Raw genomic sequence first — 20,483 nt, 5'->3', positions numbered from 1 at the left:
CACATTCACCCATCCACACACCGGGGGCGGAGGCTGCCATGCAAGGCGCCAACCTGCACGCCGGGAGGTTCAGTGTCTTGCTCAAAGACACTTTGATGGGGTCAGGAGAAACCAGGGCTCGAACCTGCAACTCTGGTTGCTAAACGATAGCACTACCTCCTGCGCCACCATCTTCCCCAAATGTAAGGAGAAGGAGGTTCCTCGGAGCTCCGAGATGTGTTTGGCTGTAATAAAACTGGAATATAGCTATATGACATAGTTTTTCATAACACCAGCATTTATTTTTTAGGCAAAAATGGCAGGCAGATCTGAACTGGCTGGATTTGATGTTGCAGCTTTTAATGAAAGACAAAACAAAATTAAAAAGTGCTGAAGTTTGAATGACTGTGTGTTTATTTCAGTTATTTTATATTGGGCTCAAGGATTGGTTTCATCATACAAATACAGCACAGATAATGTTTACTTGAAATTACTGAAAAGTAAGTGATACCAGAATCAGGGGGTCAATAAGCTCTTAAGTAATAATGTGGATTGTGCTTGGGGTAGAAGCTGCACGTTGTGTTGAAGAAAAGTATAGATTTTCATTTGACTAAATTTGCTAATGAATTGTAAAAACAATATTAGTGACATTCATCTTTAGATGACATTAATTACATAACTAATAATACTTTGAGAAGAAATGTTTTGTCATTATTATTTTCTATTATCATTGCTTCTTACAGTAAATTATTCTTGATGCCCCCAGTCGGTGCCCATGTATGTAAAATATGTGGGTAGGATGCCGGTTAAACCCCCCGATTCACGTGCAGCATTTGATCACAGTTGACCCCATTCATGCTGGGCAGAGTCATCCCGTCTTAGCAGAGTCCTGCTGAAGCTGTCTGTGATCTTATTCTCCAGGTCTCACTGGCTTTTGTGTGGCTCCCCACACTTCTGTCACAGTAGACAGTCCTGCCTGCCTGCAGCTTAACCAATGAAGCGGCTCTTTCCTTGCATATAATTAATGCAGCAGCTATTTACTTGCATCTATCACTCAGGCGGCTGCTTCCCTGCATGTGACCTACTACAGTGTTTTATAAGGTGTTTCCTTTGCTGTTCTCAGTCTCTGCCCCAATTCCCCAGTTTCTTTCGCAGTTTTTCCTGCCATCTCTGCCACAGCTTCAGCTGCATTGTCTGCAGTCTCTCCTGCACTGTCTGCTCTGGCTGCAGCTCTGCCTCTTTCAACCCCCCCCCCTCCTATGGCCCCTGCTGCAGCCAAACCCCCCGCAGTTACACCCACTATTCCTACTACTGCTCCTGCCCCTAATGCCCAACTGCCCAGCTTCTGCAGCTCCTGCTGCCCCTAATGCCCCAGCTCACTCTCTCTCTTGCTGTTCTCCTGATCTCAGACTCCCCTGCTTCCTCTTCTCTCTCCTCCATCTCTTCTTTTGTCGTTTTCACCTCCATTTCTGCTATTACCTGGAGTGATTTATTTCCGTAATGACTGCTGCCATTGTTTGTCACCATGCTCTCTATAGCTGTCAGCAGTTGTTTAATCTGAAGGCTGTTACTCCTGCACTCTGATTCATCCAGGTTTCCATCAGAGCTTGAAGGTCTTCCTGACCCTTGGCCTGGTTCCTGATCAGGTGTGATGATCTTTGTTCTAACAGCCGGTTCTTCATTTCCTCCAGTGTCTGAACAGCCTGTGATTCCCCAGCTTCTCTCCTCTCTATCATCACTTGCTGTAGTTGTTCCATGAGATCTGCAGACTGAGCATTTTTATCTTTTCTGTTCCAGTGCTTAGAGTGAATGACATGGACTCGGCCTCCACACTTATCAACAAGTTCCTTCAGATCCTTGTTCTCCTTCACATGTTCCTCAGTGGTTTGGTTTTCTTTAAGCCCATCAGCCTGTGTGAAGAGGACACCTGTGTGTTTCAGGGCTTCCTCCCCAAACCACTTCAGTACCATCTTCACTGACTCGTTCTCTTCCCCCAGGATAACATTTCCTGTGCTGCTCTTCCTAGATCCTGTGTTTCCCAAAAGCACAATTCTCACTTCAGAAGGTGCTTTGGGAGAGAAACACGATATCAGTTACCATGAATATTATACATTTGTGTCAGTTTGATTGAAGACTCATAGCAATGTGCTACGATCAAGCCTGTCAGCAGGAGGCACCGTGAATGTGGTTATAATGAACATGAACATGCCATATTGCTGTGGAAATTCTCTAGCATGTCTTTAGCATGTCTTGGGTGCAGCTACTTTATTCTGTCAGCAGATGGCAGTGCAGAGCCACACAAAGCATGAGCGCATGGGAAAGAGACTGACAGTCAGAGGTACTTATTCAACTCATTTTGTTACTGAACACAGATATTTCATCTGTCTGCTTATCCAAAGGAAAACCTCATTTCTATACATAGTTTGTTTACATGAACACTGACAGAAAAGCTTAGATATGCAGCCACTCTTAGCAATTTCACGACAGATGCTTCTGTCCAGCTCAGTGGATGTCAGTCTGGCTCAGGGGTCGGCAACCGAATTGAGAAGAGCCACTTTTCGGAAAAGAAGCCAGAGAATTTTACTGGAAACAAACATTTATTCTAAACAGATTAGCATCTTTTTATACATACCAACGACAGAGTAAAACAATTTTCAGTGTTTCATGGACTTTTGAACAAAAATGGCATGTTTGCCCTAATTTTATGAATTATATCATTTTCTTTTCATTATATTAACAGGTTAAGGTGTTTCGTTACTCTGATAAAACACTCAGCCAGGTGAGCGGCTTTCCATTTTTGCAATGATCCACTCACTAGCATTATAGGGGAAAATATATGTATTTATTATAAGCCTATAAATTAAGGAATGGAAATTCACTCAAAAACTGCAATATGCTGTTTATTAAGAAGATAATTGCTTCATATTTTTGCATTTTGTATTCAAAAAAAGTTGTATAGGTATGTCGAGCTCCGTCAAAACAGTTGAATTAGATCGAGCCCATTATGTAACTGGAACCCCTCTCACATGTAAACACAGTGACGCGCTACAGCGTTGGTTTGTTGTCTGAGGCTATGATACTGACCACAAACACATTCTCAAATTTCACTGCACCAATCACAGCATATGCAGGCAGAAAAATGATAGCAAAAAACATTCAGCATTAGATTGTAAGACCGTCTGTAATCCAGTGGACCATAAATTAAAATAGGCTTTTTATTGCCCAATTTTTGTATTAGATGAGACTAAAAATTGAGAAATATCTATATGCACAAGTAGTTTTTCCTGATAAGAAGGATGATATCAAGACTGTCAGCATTTACACATCAGATTATGACATATCTGAGTAGCCCAGACTGTCCGGAAAACAAAGCCATACAGCATATGTGGCTGACTAATGTACATACTGTACAATATCCATCCATCCACATGCGGGTCATTGTTGCAGGGGAGCCTGGGCCCATCCCAGCCAGCACAGGGCAGGGGTTCACCCTGGGTGTGACGTGCATCAGAAATATCAGTTTAAAGTGATCAATATATTAAAGAGTCTGGGACATGTAGAATATTACTGTATATTTCCAAAATTTAATGATAAATTAAGATTTCCTTTGCTTTGAGAAATTTAAACAGAAAGTTATAACTCTGTTCTGTTATGTTTCAGTCTGAGCCTCTTTAGTCTGTGAATATACTTTGACCCATCGACTGTATAAAACATGGACACTTGTCTGCACTGCCTTCTGTTCTTAGGAAGTGAAGCAAACCCTCAGCCATGTTGTCAAATTTTGTGCATGCAAGGTGACAGGGAAAACATTTTCAAGAACCAGAACATCTTTTCAGGAACCTGGAACTTCTAGCATATTCTCACCCCAGGAACTTGGCCCGATTGTAGGTCCTAGGAGGTTGTTCCTGAATTTTGTTCTAGTTCCTACTCCAGAAGATGTACTTTTCACTCAACCAAGAGCTACTGGGTGGGGCTTATAGTGATAAACTTTGCTAATTGGTTGACCACAAGCCCCAGTGCCAACTTGCGGGAAAAGAGAAGTGGAGCAAAAATTGAGCAGATGGATTTTTTTGTACATCAGTTACATTAAAGGCATCAATGAGTAACTTTTTGCTTCTGTCCCCAAACTTCTGCATCTGAAAATTCGATTGATAGCCAATATACTGTACGTCTGTCTAATATTAGTGGTTCCAGTCCTGAAACTTGCCAGCACTTATTAGCAGAATAACGTGACATCATTTTTAGTCTGTGGAGGTCGAGAGACTGTGGGAGGTTGAGAGTTTTGGGATCAGCAATATGTTATATGGGTATTTTTGGATTTTTCATGTTGCATTTCTGTAAAGGTACCTGCCATAGAGGTTGGTGTTGACAGTTTTCAGCTGGTTTCCAATAAATTATGTCCCATATTATGTGGGTGATTCTTTCAGCTCAATGAGACAGTAGGAAATAGACACTTGAGGTGCATCCTGTCATTCTGACACTATTCTTTGGTAAGTTTTATATTTACAAAAGACATAAAAATGACAAAGGGCGGCATGGTGGTGCAGTGGTTAGCACTGTTGCCTCACACCTCTGGGACCCGGGTTCGAGTCTCCGCCTGGGTCACATGTGTGTGGAGTTTGCATGTTCTCCCCGTGTCGTCGTGGGGTTTCCTCCGGGTACTCCGGTTTCCCCCCACAGTCCAAAAACATGCTGAGGCTAATTGGAGTTGCTGAATTGCCCATAGGTGTGCATGTGTGAGTGAATGGTGTGTGAGTGTGCCCTGCGATGGGCTGGCCCCCCATCCTGGGTTGTTCCCTGCCTCGTGCCCATTGATTCCGGGATAGGCTCCGGACCCCCATGACCCAATAGGATAAGCGGTTTGGAAAATGGATGGATGGATGGATAAAAATGACAAAGGGCGGCATGGTGGTGCAGTGGTTAGCACTGTTGCCTCACACCTCTGGGACCCGGCTTCAAGTCTCCGCCTGGGTCACATGTGTGCGGAGTTTGCATGTTCTCCCCATGTCGTCGTGGGGTTTCCTCTGGGTACTCCGGTTTCCCCCCACAGTCCGAAGACATGCTGAGGCTAATTGGAGTTGCTAATTTGCCCATAGGTGTGCGTGTGTGAGTGAATGGTGTGTGAATGTGCCCTGCGATGGGCTGGCCCCCCATCCTGGTTTGTTCCCTGCCTCGTGCCCATTGCTTCCGGGATAGGCTCCGGACCCCCCGCGACCCAATAGGATAAGCGGTTTGGAAAATGGATGAATTGATCGATGGATAAAAATGACAGGGCTGAATTATTTTGTTGCCGGCCTGGGCGGGGATTATAACCACCACCAAGTGTTATAACAGAACCATGTCAGGACACTAGGGGGCACTAAAGCATTGGGTAAGGGGAGATACAGGAAAAGGAGAGGATACAGAAGTAAAAGGCTGAGTCTGAATCCATCTTTGGTCGTGGTCTGTTGGAAATTCTAAGATTCACAGCAGAATATTATACATGGGGTCAGAAGATCGGCAGCAGGAGCCCGTGAGTAGAAAACCAACATTAGTTTGAAGGTCAGAGGAAATACAGAGGATCTGGCAATACTAGGGCCTGCTACAGTAAGTGAGGGAGCTGGCCAGCTTACAGATGCGTTTCCAAGAGGGGGAGGAAAGACAATAACATGAGAGGTGGAGCAGATATTTTCAGTTGAACCTCCTGGAAGCTTCAATTTTGACAGGCCAAGCACCTGGACTCAGTGCCTACGATGCTTTGAGTGATTTCGAGGAGCTTCAGGAATATCTGAAAAGACTGAGGAAGACCATTCAACTCGCTGATGTACATGACTGGGGAGAAAAGCAATGACATGCTGGTTTTGTCTGACGAACAGAAATAGTTTGCAGAGACGTTTACATTTACAGTATTTGGCAGACGCCCTTAGCCAGAGCGACTTACATAAGTGCTTTAAGACGCTGCGATGAATTTTTCTGATACTAGCTCAATAAGGACCCAGGCTATGAATACCATCTATCTGAACACTGTTGAGAAAGTGCAACAATTTTTTTTTTTTTTGTAGACATACACACACACGGAAAAGAGCTGAGTAAGAATACAGAGTACTACTTCAGGTATTTCTGAAAAAGGAAAGTTTTGAGTTGTCGCTTGAAGACAGCCAAGGTTTCTGCTGTTCGGACATCAAGGGGGAGTTCATTCCACCAACTAGGTGCCAGGACAGAGAAGAGCCGAGATGTGTGTCGTCCTTGTGCCTTGAGGGGTGGTGGGACCAGTCTAGCAGTGCTAGAGGATCGGAGAGATCGGGGTGCAGTACGGGGTGTGATGAGGTCTTTTAGGTAGGATGGTGCCAGACCATTTTTGGCTTTGTATACGAGTATCAGTGTTTTGAATTTGATGCGGGCAGCTACAGGAAGCCAGTGGAGAGAGCGTAGCAAAGGAGTGGTGTGGGAGAACTTGGGAAGGTTGAAAACAAGTCGAGCAGCTGCATTCTGAAGCAGTTGGAGGGGACAGATGGCACGCAGTGGTAAACCCGCTAGAAGCGAGTTGCAGTAGTCCAGGCGTGAGATGACGAGGGACTGGACGAGTATCTGGGTAGCCTGAGTGGAAAGAAATGGACGTATCCAAAACCAAAAGCCCTGGCTGAGTATTTTATTATTAAACACATTATAATATATGAGAGAGCAAATTTTTACAGCCAAAATCAACAGGCAGGTGAATCAGCAGGAAGTTGTATTATAATATAGCGTTAGCTGAGGTGGCATCACCATATGCACTGTCAGCCCCTGGACATGGAGCTCTGTACACATGGAGGTGAGAGTCAGCTTGGCAGCAAAGGGCAGCCACCTGCAGTGGCACCTATGGAGCTGGGAGTTAAGGGCTCTGCTCAAGGGCCCAGAGACATGTGGCTGTTCTGCCAAAGCCAGGCTGGATCGAGCAACCTTCCGATCTTCCGAGGCTTAGCCCACTCTGCCACATATTAGGATCTGTGTGGACCTAACAAGACTCAATGGAAGTGTCTGTGAAAGAGGCACATACTCCCAGCTGTGGATGACACACTTGCCAACCTGGACGGGGCAGTAGCGATCTCCAAACGGGATGCCTGATCGGGATTCTGGCAGATACCCTCATATAAAGACTCCGAGCCCTTGATGACCTTCATTACACTCCTTCAGCAGGTACCGCTTTAACAGACTGCCTTTTGGGATCTCCTCGGTACTCGAGCGCTTCCAGCTGAGAATCTCTCAGATTGTTTCAGGCACACCTAGAACAATGTGCTATACTGATGACATTTTAGTAATTGGCAAAGACCAGAGGGAACATGACGATAGGCTATGCAAAGTTCTCCAGAAGATTTAGAATGCAGACCTCACTCTAAATGAACACTGTGAGTACAGAGTGAATGAAGTGAAGTTCCTGGGACAAAAAATAAGCGTAACAGGGACTGACGTGAATCCCGACAACATTAAAGCCATTATCAACATGCCCAAACCTCAGAATCCTGAAGGAGTGAGACGCATCGTGGGGATGGTGAACTACATTGGCAGGTTTTCTCCCTGGCTGCCCCCAGCCAGATGGAGAATACAGACCAGTGATGTACATGTCTGTGTAGGAGTCTGACTCCCAGTGAAACCCGATACGCACTGATTAAAAAGGAGGCCCTTGGTGTGACACGGGCCTGTAAGTGAATGATCATATGTCTCTTGGGATTGGACGTCACGGTGCATACAGACCACAAGCTCCCGATCTCCTTCATAGGTTCTTGACCACTTGATGACTTTTCTCGAGGAACTCAGACTCAGACTGAGGATGAAAAGATTCAAATACAGAATCATTCATGTTGCAGGATAACAACAGGTGGCAGCTGGTGTGTGACCACAAGCCACTAGGATCCGAAAACACAAGGGAGGGTGACACACTGGAAAGGGAGAGTGACACCCTGGAAAGGGAGTGTGACACACTGGAAAGGGAGTGTGGAGTCCATATCGATCATGTCATGGAGCACATACCTGTGACAGAAAGAGTTTTTTTGTCTCTTAATTCTTGCAATTCCATTTCACATTTTCTCAGCTCAGTGTTTTTCTTGGGAGGAAACATGTGCTGATTCCAGAGTTTTAATTTTCTGTTAAAGAAAAGCTTTTTCCTTTCTCCTTTTGTGTGCTGAATATGAAATTATTCTACCTCGAGTTACAGCCTTTGCCGTCTCCCAGAGTCTGTAAGCAGAGATACCAGGCAGGTCATTTGTTTCAATAAATGTTGTCCAATCTTTTTTAATAACTTCTAAAAATAACTCTAGTAATGATGTATTCAGTTTCCACCGTGTAAAAGGTGGTGCATTAACTTTTACAGTGACCACATTTTTCTTAAGACGCCTTAAGGCGACGGTTGTTGTGCTGAGCAGCAGAACGTTTCATAAACATCTAAATTAAGTGCTTTTGCAGGCTGGTTCTCAGTGCTGAGATCAGCTAGATTCCACAGGCACTCATCTGCCACGGCTGATCGCTGGTGATTTTTTACAAGTTTCACCGCTGAAAAGCTGCGCTCACAGCCTGCAGTCCTCACTGGCAAAACAACAGCAATCTCACACAGAGGATAAAGTCCAAAGAAGACGTCCTTAAAGGAGCCAGGATCCTCACTGACTCTGTCAGACTGCATGGCTTCACTTTACTATCTGCTCTGTTTCTTTCCAGTCTTTATATCTGCTGTATCTCACTTTCCAAGCCTTGCAGATCAGAGCCACCTGCCTGAGCCACTAACAAAAGCAGCTGCTAATTTAGAGTCGCTGTCTGATGGCTTAGTGCTTGTATGCCGCTCATTATGTTACAGCTGGAGTTTGAGAAGCACCTGTCCATCTCCCTCATCATGGACTCCATGCTGGGAATAAATGCTCCTTTTCTGAAGGCGTCTTTGCTGTTAACATGTCTTTGCTGTCCAGGTGTAGATGTGACAAGACGATCATATGGTCTGCTTGAGGTGTGTTTGGTTCTTTTTGGTTTGACAGTGGCAGAAATGCGGCGATCACTGCATGTTTCAGTCACTGTACCCCACAGCTCAGTAAAGCTGTCCTCTTTGCTATGTTCTCCAAAGGTCTGTCTGAGGGTGTCAGTGAGGTCGGCTACTTTGCGAAGATCAACCTTAGGTGACTGGAGCACGTCTGGCAGAAACTTTGCTTGACCGAGCACCTTTCTGAACACTACAAGGAGCCCTACAAAACTCAAGTCAATCTGAGACTGCAGTCCTCTGGCTTCTGCAGCTCTCTGGGGATCGGCATCATCTAAAATCTCACCCGGCAGCCTTAGTACAGCACTCAGCCTCTCCGTAAGGTTTCTACACGCAGCACGGCAGCAGGTCCATCTAGTCTCACTGAGCCTTTGCAGTTCCCCTGGGCCCCACTGAACATTTCTTTCTGTACATCCAGCCATTTCTTGTGAACATATGAGCCTGACATGAACACATACAGTCTTTCCAGCAGAGGAGAAAACATGCAGCTACAGGGACATTTTTCACACAGTCAACAATGACAAGATGCAAACAGTGTGGGCTACAGTGAACATAAAATGCATATCTGGCAACCTCTCTAACTCCTGTTTGGACCCCAGAGCATCTGCCACTCATGACCCGTCACTGCTTTGGCCACCAGCTTCTCTCTGTATTCCAGCCCATACTTATCCAGAAATAGAATAGGATAGAATAGAATAGAATAGAATAGCTACTTCATTGTCATTCAGAACATACACTGGTTAGTGTACCAGAGCAAAATTATGTAGCATTGACTCATCATCGGCCCAGCAGAGTGTATTAAAAAAAGAATATAAAGTGGAATTAACATAGAATATGCATAAAAATATATTAACAGCACTATAGCAGCAAACACCAGTGTACATCAGCGTTTCAGACATATTGCACTAATTGAAAAAAGGCAGCTCTGGAAAGTGACGTGTGGATGGATGGAGAGAGGCGGAGTGGGGGGGGGGGGGGGGGGGGGGGCTGCCATGAGGTATTGAGAGTTCAGGAGTCTAATGGCTTGAGGAATGAAACTCTTAGAGAATCTGACTGTCCTGGTCCTGATGCTGCAAAGCCTCTTCCCAGAGGGCAGCAGGGCGAACAGTCCGTGGTGGGGGTGGGCGGAGTCTCTGATGATGTCACAGGCTCTGCTGAGACAGTGTTTGTGCGCAATGTCCTGGATGGATGGAAGAGAAGTCCCGATGATCCTCTCTGCAGGCCTCACCACTCTCTGCAGCCATTTCCTGTCTGAGGCTTTCGAGCTGCCAAACCAGATGGAGATACAGCTGGTCAGCACGCTCTCTATGGTGCCTCGGTAGAAGGTGCTGAGGATGGGAGAGGAAAGCTCTCTTCATCCGGCGCAGGAAGTGCAAACGCTGCTGAGCCCGTTTAACCGGTGATGTTGTGTTTGGTGACCAGTCCAGACTGTCAGTTATCTGCACCCCCAGGAATCTGATGCTGCTGACCACCTCCACAGCACTGTTGTCAGTGACCAGTGCTGAATGACTGGGCTGTTTTCTCCTGAAGTCCATGATCATCTCCTTGGTCTTCTCCACATTCAGAATCAGGCTGTTGTCACTGCACCATCCCACCAGTCTCTTCACCTCCTCTCTATAGGGCAGGTCGTTGCTGTTCCTAATGAGACCCACTAATCTACTTTGGATTAAGCCTGAACACCACCTCTCACCCCCCCCATCACAGACGTCCCGCCATAACACTGCCTTAATATATTACCTGCACTGAAGCCCGTTTGGAGTGAGGTGTTTCAGTGCTGCTCCGATCTCCTCCCACAGTCCAAAGGTGTGCAGGGTTGGCTGATTGGTGTCTCTAAATTGGCCCTGTACCTGTGTGAGTGTGGCTGTGTGAATGTGTGCGCCCTGTGGTGTGTTGGTTCCCGCCCAGGGTTGGCTCCCGCCCAGGGTTGGTGCCTGCCTGCGCCCGTTGTTCCTGGGATAGCAACATGGCCCATTTGGACTCAATGTCCCCCGCCTCCCCCGGGATATGGGAGAAGTTCTGCTGGAGGTAGGAGTTGAAACTCTCCCTGACAGGGGATTCTGCCAGACGTTCCCAGCAGACCCTCACTATACGCTTGGGCCTGCCAGGCCTGGCCGGCTTCCTCCCCCACCAGCGGAGCCAACCCACCACCAAGTAGTGATAAATTGACAGCGCAGCCCCTCTCTTCACCCGAGTGTCCAAGACATGCGGCTGCAAGTCCGACGACACGACTACAAAGTCGATCATCGAACTGCGGCCTAGGGTGTCCTGGTGCCAAGTGCACATATGGACACCCTTATGTTTGAACATGGTGTTCATTATGGGCAGTCCGTGACGAGCACAGAAGTCCAATAACAAAACACCGCTCGGGTTCAGATCGGGGGGGCCGTTCCTACCAATCACGCCCCTCCAGGTTTCACTGTCATTGCTCAGGTGAGCATTGAAGTCCCCCAGCAGAACAAGAGAGTCCCCAGGAGGAGCGCTCTCCAACACCCCTTCCAAGGACTCCAAGAAGGGTGGGTATTCTGAACTGCCGCTTGGCGTCCCCCTACCCGAAGGTGAAGGGAGGCTACCCTCTCGTCCACTGCGGTAAATCCCAATGTACAGGCACCTAGCCAGGGGGCAATAAGTATGCCCACGCCCGCTCGGCGCCTCTCCCCGTGGGCAACTCCAGAGTGGAAGAGGGTCCAACCCCCCTCGAGGAGACTGGTTCCAGAGCCCAAGCCCTGTTTCGAGGTGAGCCCAACTACATCTAGTCGGAACCTTACAGCCTCGCGCACCAGTTCAGGCTCCTTCCCCACCAGAGAGGTGACATTCCATGTCCCAAGAGCTAGCTTCTGCAGCCGAGGGGCCAAGGTCCCTGCCTTTGGCCACTGCCTAACTCACACTGCACCCGACCCCATGGGTGTAGGCCTGGCCACCAGGCGCTCGCCATCGAACCCCACCCCCAGGCCTGGCTCCAGGAGGGGGCTCCGGTGACCCACGTCCGGGCAAGAGAAACCGTGAGTCCAAAATTTTTTTCTTCATTGGGGGTCTTCTTTCACTGTACTATTAGTCTATACAGTCACTGTATAGAATGTTAATCTGCAATAGATAATGAATCCAATGGTGGATTGTTAATGGATGTCTGTGTATATTCTTACATGTCTGTTATTAATAATGATGCATGTAGATAAATTTAGTGGCTTTTGCCAGTCGGGGGTGGGAGGGGGCAATGGATTCAGTATCTATCTATGCATTTCTCTGGGTCAGACACGTAAGGGAGGGTGGCAAGTCTGCCTGAGCACTTGCCTATTCTGTCTGACGGGGGCGTAGCCAGACCTTTTACTGTGGGGTGTGTGTAATTATTTAATAAAACAAATTTCATTATTTAATCAAATATATTAATAACATTTTTATTTAATTTATTCCACTGAACCAGGCCAGTAACAGGACATAATTATATTTTCCAGTTTTTTTGTGTCTGTTATGTCTCCAGTTAAATGATTATTATTCACATTGATTGAGTGTCATTGTGTCAGTTATGTTCAGCTGCAGTAATACAGTGAATTTAACTTAATCCAACAGACTGTGGTTTCATTATGTTACTCAGTTATGCTTTGGGTGACGCTGAAGCAGGACATTAATAGGACAGAACAGAAAGCCTTTATTGTCACTGTACAGGGAGGAAATACAGTAAATGGACAAATATATAAAATGTACATATACAAGGGAGGGGGAAAGCCCCCCCCCCCAATCAGGATCACATTCAGTTATACTTTAGTCAGAGAAAAAAAAGTGTAAAACCATATTTTTCTTGTTAATTCAGCTCCCTGAACACAGGAATTTATTTTTGTCAAACATACATTTCAGAGTAAAAAGGATTATAAAGATTAAAAAGCAGAGATTTTACCTTTTTGCCAGAAGAACCAGCAACACATCACAGTGACACTGAGGAGTTTATATCAACATAAAACCCTGGATAGAGGGACTCAGTGAATGAGGAGGTGAATCTGTGCAGGGGGGTCAGTCCATCAGAGGAGACTCTGTAGAAGGACAGAGCACCAGCCCCCCAGTCCAGATACACTCCTACTCTGCGGGAGCCTGAGGGCCGTATGGGTATGAGAGTCTGTTTATTATTGTGCCGGACAAAGTATCTGTCAGTATTACAGTACAGAATCCATGACTTGTCATTGTATCCAAGCCGACAGTCATAACTCCCTCCTTTCCTCCTGATCCCTTTATAAGTCACTCCTATCAGGGCTACACGTCCATCCCACTCAGCCTCCCAGTAACAGCGGCCAGTCAGACTCTCTCTGCAAAGAACTTGGGGGCAGCTGTCAAATCTCTCTGGATGATCAGGATATGGCTGCTCCGCCCCCCGTGTCACCTTCCTGTTCCCCCCTGACAGAGACAGGAGTCTGTTTGCTGTGTTGGGGTCCAGCGTCAACTGGCAGGAGTCTGTAGGCAGGAGGAAGAATTATTAATCCCATCAGGCCGCCTGTACTTTATGTTTCTGTACGATATAAAAACAGCACAGCTTCCCCTAACGAAGCGGGAACTGAAGTTTATGAAACAGCTCAGGAAATGTCGGAGGGAAGCGAGCTAAACTAACAGCTTAATTACGGGGAAATAAAATTACAAAGCAGCAACATTCATCAGACATATTCATCACAAGCATATTTACCACAAAACGGCACCAGAGATCAATACTAAAGTCAGTGTCTTTCCTTTTAACCGCTAAAGCCGGTGGGCAATACTGAACGATTTCTGGCACTGCTAGTTTATGTTAATATGGTAGACTAACGCAAAACTAGCTAGGGATATGAATTTTACATCTAGTTTAGTTTAAGTTATGGCTTGCCTGTTGATCTCATGTGGCTTTCTAGCAATATTTATGCTAAATATCTTTTAAAATATTCATCTCGCTGATATGAGGCGGAAGTTAGTATTAATTTCTAATATGCGAATATGGAATATTATTTATGTTGAAGATGGGTGGCATGGTGGTGCAGTGGTTAGCACTGTTGCCTCACACCTCTGGGACCCGGGTTCGAGTCTCTGCCTGGGTCACATGTGTGTGGAGTTTGCATGTTCTCCCCATGTCATCGTGGGGTTTCCTCCGGGTACTCCGGTTTCCCCCCACAGTCCAAAAACATGCTGAGGCTAATTGGAGTCGCTACATTGTCCATAGGTCTGCATGTATGAGTGAATGATGTGTGAGTGTGCCCTGCGATGGGCTGGCCCCCCATCCTGGGTTGTTCCCTGCCTCGTGCCCATTGCTTCCGGGATAGGCTCCGGACCCCCCGCGACCCAATAGGATAGGCGGTTTGGAAAATGGATGGATGGATGTATTTATGTTGAAGGACAAATATATTATTAAGGCTCTAGTCAGCCAATGTGCAACAAGCTGAAGCTGCGAAGGTTTGCTACAGAAGGAAGGGATTCGCCTTCTGTCTTGGGTATTTAAAAAAAACCAAGTAGAGATGGTCACGCCACAATTATAGTCAGCTGAGGCACCAAATAATAAAAGAGATGATTGACAAACATCATCTAGGGCTGTGGATCAAGGAAGAAAACAATGATGGTAAATGGTCGAATAAATGATGATTCTTAAGTGACTATTGTTACATGATGAGAAAATGTATAAAAATTAGTGTAAAACAGTATTGGACACATTCCTGCAGGGTGTCCAGCCTTGGCTCTAACCTCACTGTGGCAATAAAGGCTGAATCTGAAGATGCACACAAGTGGCTCCTGACTCCTAATTGGCGAGGAAAAAAAAAAACACAACACGAGTGCATCGATACACATACCCCTGTATCGATCTAAATGCACAGTTATAAAGTGGGTTTGAAGTGCTATGCTTCTGCTCTGCTGCATGTCTATAGCGCTCTCTGTGTACTGTGCTAATATCCGGGAGCATCAGTTGAACTGGCGTTTAATATGGTGAGCAGTGCTCGAAGTGGAGAAATAAGAGTGTCGCTACTGTATTGACCGTGAGAACGGTGGTGGGGGTGCAGTGGGGGTGTTGGGAACAACAGATCCAACAACACTGTCGGTACTGCGCGCGGTGCCCCGCCACTCTCGCGTGACGCTTGTCTCTGAGTAGCAGAGTACTGGCAATTTGTGAGAGGCTGTGGTACGATAAAGATTAAGATATAACAGTGCCGGTACTGCTTAATTTTTATTATGTATATGATGACTGCGTATATGATCCCGCATTTGTGCTTGTAACAAGTAAAATTGGAAGTAAAATTGGACATTGGTAGCTCGGGAAGGGAGGCAAGAAGAGATTGTTTTGAATACTGTGTGACCTCGCTTTGCAATAGCTGCCTGCAGTAAGTTCCGCAGACCCTGAGGAAAGCTCGGGCCTTGGAGAAGCAGACAGCGGAACAAAGGGGGGGAGAAACCACTTGCAGGAAGAGATTCGAAGCTGCCCCAACTGGTGCACAGCGAGTTATAGCTTTATAAAATAGTTGCAGCAGACAATATATAGTATGTTATGTGGGAGTGCAAAAGTATAAGTAATCATGTTAATCATACTAATCATATGTTAACCATGTATTTACAGTGATTCAATGACAATACGTCAATGTCTTAATCATTAATCAATGGAACACCCAACCATTAATAGTGATTCAAAATCATATGATCAATATGTATATACATATCTCAAGTAGAGTCTAGAAGCCGAGACAGATTCCGGTAAACTGAGCAAGATGGGTGGATTTTACCTTGCCACCAAGGTGAATCAATAGAGCAGGAGAATTGTGTTTGTTATACGTTTGAGCTCAGTTTGTTGGTGTTTCATGACCAGTCAGGACTTAGAAATCCTTATTGGAAATTGGGAGTTATGGTTTATCAACTGATTGCTCTGTGACTTGGTAACAAGTGTCAGAGTGTGATAAGAGCACTTTGCTGGATTGCTGGAATAAAAGAGATTTTCTTTACTCACCAAACTGAGAGGTCCAGACTTTTATTCTAAGTGACTCTCGGTGTTATCAGAAAGGTTGATTTATAATTTTTCTACCACACCGGGACGCACACCTCCTCTTTACCCCGACCTGCAGAACTGTTGTAAATGTGGAAATGAGTTGCGTTGTGAACCTTTGGTCGATTACTTTTCCTCAAGAAACTTTTCCTCAATAAGTTGAAATTGAGTTATGAACTGAATTTAGATTCAACTAATAAATTCAGATTCATTTTTTTAATGCGACAACTACAGATTCAAATATATACAATTCATATTCCGTTTCTAGTAGCACAAATATCAGGCCATAGAGGTAGCCCTCCATGGGCACCACAGGTATCTCGATGGCGGGTCTCCCCACTCTGCAAGTCACTGACTGCGTGAGTGTATGTAATGCCTGTGTTAGATTAGTTCCCGTGAACACCCTTCCCGAGTGAAGTCCAGTTAAGATGGAAAGTTGCTTTACCCTCTGTGAGAGGAAAAACAACCTATCAAATGCATCTATTACTGATACCTGATTGTTTTCCACGTCATCTGCTAAGGCAGAAATATTTGCTACAAGCTTTTTTATCGCCATTACTCTAAACGAACAAATGCGTTGAATGCTAGCGAGGCCCTAAACAAGGAAGTGACGTTGTTAATGAAGGTCCACCTTGATGAGCGGTCTGACAGTTAGGAATTGCCAATTGAGTTTTCCCCCCAACACGCAATACGATTGCCGGGAACGCCATTGCATTTGAATAAAGAGGCAAAAAACCCATGGCAATACGAAATGCAATTCAGTGAATTGTTATTCTATTTATCATTCAAATTTTTTTTAATGAATTAAGGTTTGCATAAGCACTTTGCACACTGAATTGCAGATTGCAAAATGAATTTTCAAATTAAATTCCCAGATTAAATATTGAAATGACAAATGTTCTGATTGAATATTGAATTGCCAATTGCGAAAAGAATTACCATTAGATTTTTTTTTGCTTATAATCTTCCATACTTATCTGGGAGAAACACTGCAGTGTCAAGCGGGGCGGAATAGGTGCCGCGCAAAGCCGGCAAACTAATGATAATACTGCCTACAAACCATCAATAAAAGCGGATTAAACTACACTGATCGTGCATCATGAAAAACAGGAAGGTTCTCATTAATTCAGAAAAATATTGCTCAGAAAAACGGGATTATTATCTCATTAATTCGGAAAAACAGGATGATTATTATGTGAATTCGGAAAAACAGACGCACACAACGCACGCACATAACGCACGCACACAGCACACGTAGACAGCACACGCATATTTCGCCCACACAATTGAGCATGCATGTACATACACTTGCACGCACCCCTCCAATCACACACAAGAATTTTGTATGTCTGTATAGTTGTGTTACTTTCTTGACTCTTTATTTTTGTTTGTTCCTGAATTTATCCATTTCTGCGCTTCTTTCAGATGCTGTTGATCTTTTGCCTTTTCTTCTCATTCCCTCTCCTTTACAGATGCAGCAATTGGAAATTGTGTTTTCTACTCTACTCATATCACTCTTGACTTATGTTTCTCACTTACTCCTTGTTTTGTTCTTTTCTTTTATTTCTTTTTCTTCCCCTTTGGCCAGATCAGACACGGCAATACTTTTTACAGTTGCTTAAAAATCTTGCATGTTTAAAAGGTTTGCATAATTCTCCGTCCATCCATCCATCCATCCATCCATCCATCCATCCATCCATCATCTCCCGCTTAATCTGAGGTCGGGTCGCGGGGGCAGCAGTCTCAGCAGGGAGGCCCAGACTTCCCTCTCCCCGGCCACTTCATTTAGCTCCTCTGGGGGGATCCCGAGGTGTTCCCAGGCCAGCTGAGAGACATAGTCCCTGCAGAGTGTCCTGAGTCTTCCCCGGGGCCTCCTCCCAGTGGGACATGCCTGGAACACCTCCCCAGGGAGACGTCCAGGAGGCATCCTAATCAGATGCCTGAGCCACCTCATCTGGCTCCTCTCAATGCAGAGGAACAGCAGCTCTACTCTGAGTCCCTCCCTAATGACTGAGCTCCTCAGCCTATCTCTAAGGGAGAGCCCAGCCACCCTGCGGAGGAAACCCATTTCGGCCACTTGCACTTGCGATCTTGTTCTTTCGGTCACTACCCACAGCTCGTGACCATAGGTGAGGGTAGGAACGTAGATCGACTGGTAAATCGAGAGCTTTGCCTTTGGCTCATGCTCTTTCTTCACCATGACAGATCGATGCAGTGCCCGCATCACTGCTGATGCTGCACCGACCTGCCTCTCGATCTCCTGCTCCATCGTTCCCTCACTCATGAACAAGACCACAAGATACTTAAACTCCTCCACTTGTGGGAGGAGGATGATCTGCATGCAATCCTGGTGACCAACTATAAGAAACGTCAGACAGCTGTGCTTGTAAACAATGGTTATTCCACCAAATACTAAAGTATGTGTTCTAAAGGATCAAATACTTATTTCTCTAGATAAATGACAAATTGGTTTACAACTGTTACATAATGATTTTTACTTGCTCGTTTTGTTAATTATCTATCTTTTCCTCTTTAAATAAACACACCAGTAAAATTACAGACTTCTCAGTTCTTTATTAATGGTTCAACTTAAGAATTCAGCAAGGGGTCAAATACTTATTTCCCTCACTGTATGTGCGTTATCTGGGTCAGGTTTGTTAAATGAGGGAAAACCCAAAAGTGTGCAGGACTCTGGCCCTCCAGGACTAGATTTGGGCTCCCCTGGTTTAGGTGATTCAGTGACCAATCAGTAATATTCTCTCATGAATATTAATGAGTATTCCAGAACCACCCTATAAAAATGCAAATTCACATTTTGCACTTGAGGAGAGAGTTTAGTGTCAGCCTATGGGTGCCATCTTAGGACAAAAATAACGAATCTCACACAGAAAGTACATACACTCACGGCATGCGCAAAAAGAGCAAATGGTTAAATTAATGGCATTATTAATAAAAACATGCAAACACACTTACATTTCTGTAGGCCTGGTCTAGTCATGCACTCTGCACCATGATCCACACTACAGGAGAAGCAGAATGACATAGTACTACTGCTGTATCCATTTATTTATTCGTACCTCTTCTTCACATACATGCATAAGTATCTGTAGTATGTCAGACACACACTCTGTACTCACTTCAGCTTCTCCAGTTTACAGCTGGGATCCTCCAGTACAGCAGAGAGCAGCTTCACTCCTGAATCTCCTGGGTGATTGTAGCTCAGATCCAGCTCTCTCAGGTGTGAGGGGTTTGACCTCAGAGCTGAAGCCAGGGAAGAACAGCCTTCTTCTGTGACTCTACAGCCTGACAGCCTGCAGAGAGAGAGACTCCTCAATAAATAATATCACCTCACCATTACAAGTATTAAATAAATATGACTGATCTAATAAATGTTTCAAGAATTACAGTTTAGTGTCTAAAACAAGGCAGGCCCCTCCTCCCTTTCCCTTAGCTAATTACTAACTATCTCTTCTTTATAGTGTGGAATACCCAGTAATACTGACCTCAGTATCTCCAGTGTACAGTGTGGAATACACAGTAATATAGACCTCAGTATATCCTCCATGTAGTGTGAAATACCCAGGAATACTGACCTCAGTATCCCCAGTTTACAGTGTAGAATACTCAGTAATATAGACCTCAGTATATCCTCCGTGTAGTGTGAAATACCCAGTAATACAGACCTAAGTTTCCCCAGTTTACAGTGTGGAATACCCAGTAATACTGACCTCTATATCCACAGTTTACATTGTGGAATACCCAGTAATATTCACCTCAGTATCCACAGTTTAGAGTGTGTATTAACCAGTAATACTGACCTCAGTATCCCCAGTTTACAGAGTGGAATTGCCAGTAATACTGACCTCAGTACCCCCAGTTTGCGGTGTGGAATACCCAGCAATACTGACCTCATTACCTCCAGTTTACAGAGTGGAATTGCCAGCAATACTGACCTCAGTACCCCCAGTTTGCGGTGTGGAATACCCAGCAATACTGACCTCATTACCTCCAGTTTACAGTGTGAAATACCCAGTAATTCTGACCGCAGTACACCCAGTTTGCAGTGTGAAATACCCAGTAATACTGACCTCAGTATCCCCAGTTTACAGTGTGGAATACCCAGTAATACTGACCGCAGTATCCCCAGTTTACAGTGTGAAATACCCAGTAATTCTGACCGCAGTACACACAGTTTGCAGTGTGAAATACCCAGTAATACCGACCACAGTATCCCCAGCTTACAGTGTGGAATACCCAGTAATACTGACCGCAGTATCCCCAGTTTACAGTGTGAAATACCCAGTAATTCTGACCGCAGTACACACAGTTTGCAGTGTGAAATACCCAGTAATACCGACCACAGTACCCCCAGTTTACAGTGTGGAATACCCTGCAATACTGACCTCAGTACACACAGTTTGCAGTGTGGAATACCCAGCAATACTAACCTCATTACCCCCAGTTTACAGTGTGGAATACCCAGCAATACTGACCTCAGTACACACAGTTTGCAGTGTGGAATACCCAGCAATACTATCCTCAGTATCCCCAGTTTAT

The 20,483-nt window shown here is 45.2% G+C and overlaps 1 protein-coding gene across 4 annotated transcripts in view; it reads right to left on the bottom strand.

Annotated features, from left to right (window-relative positions):
• Positions 1-12,579: 12,579 nt before the first annotated feature.
• Positions 12,580-20,483, bottom strand: part of LOC125722758 (protein NLRC3-like) — a 30,593-nt gene continuing 22,689 nt past the window's right edge. For 3 of the 4 annotated variants that reach the window (XM_048998953.1, XM_048998954.1, XM_048998952.1), the window contains 3 exons: positions 19,064-19,237; positions 18,900-18,946; positions 12,580-13,393 (listed from right to left, as the gene is read on the bottom strand). In XM_048998953.1, coding sequence (XP_048854910.1) covers positions 12,873-13,393; positions 18,900-18,946; positions 19,064-19,237 — 742 coding nt within the window. In that variant the 3' untranslated portion in view covers positions 12,580-12,872. Of the gene's footprint in view, positions 13,394-15,921; positions 16,008-18,899; positions 18,947-19,063; positions 19,238-20,483 lie in introns of those variants that run through there. The other variant, XM_048998955.1, reaches the window with a different exon arrangement.

This window comes from Brienomyrus brachyistius, unplaced genomic scaffold (genome assembly GCF_023856365.1).
Source record: "Brienomyrus brachyistius isolate T26 unplaced genomic scaffold, BBRACH_0.4 scaffold42, whole genome shotgun sequence".
In the NCBI taxonomy this organism is placed as follows: domain Eukaryota; kingdom Metazoa; phylum Chordata; class Actinopteri; order Osteoglossiformes; family Mormyridae; genus Brienomyrus; species Brienomyrus brachyistius.
Note: the sequence above shows the minus strand (reverse complement) of the source record. Positions and strands in the feature narration are given on the sequence as shown.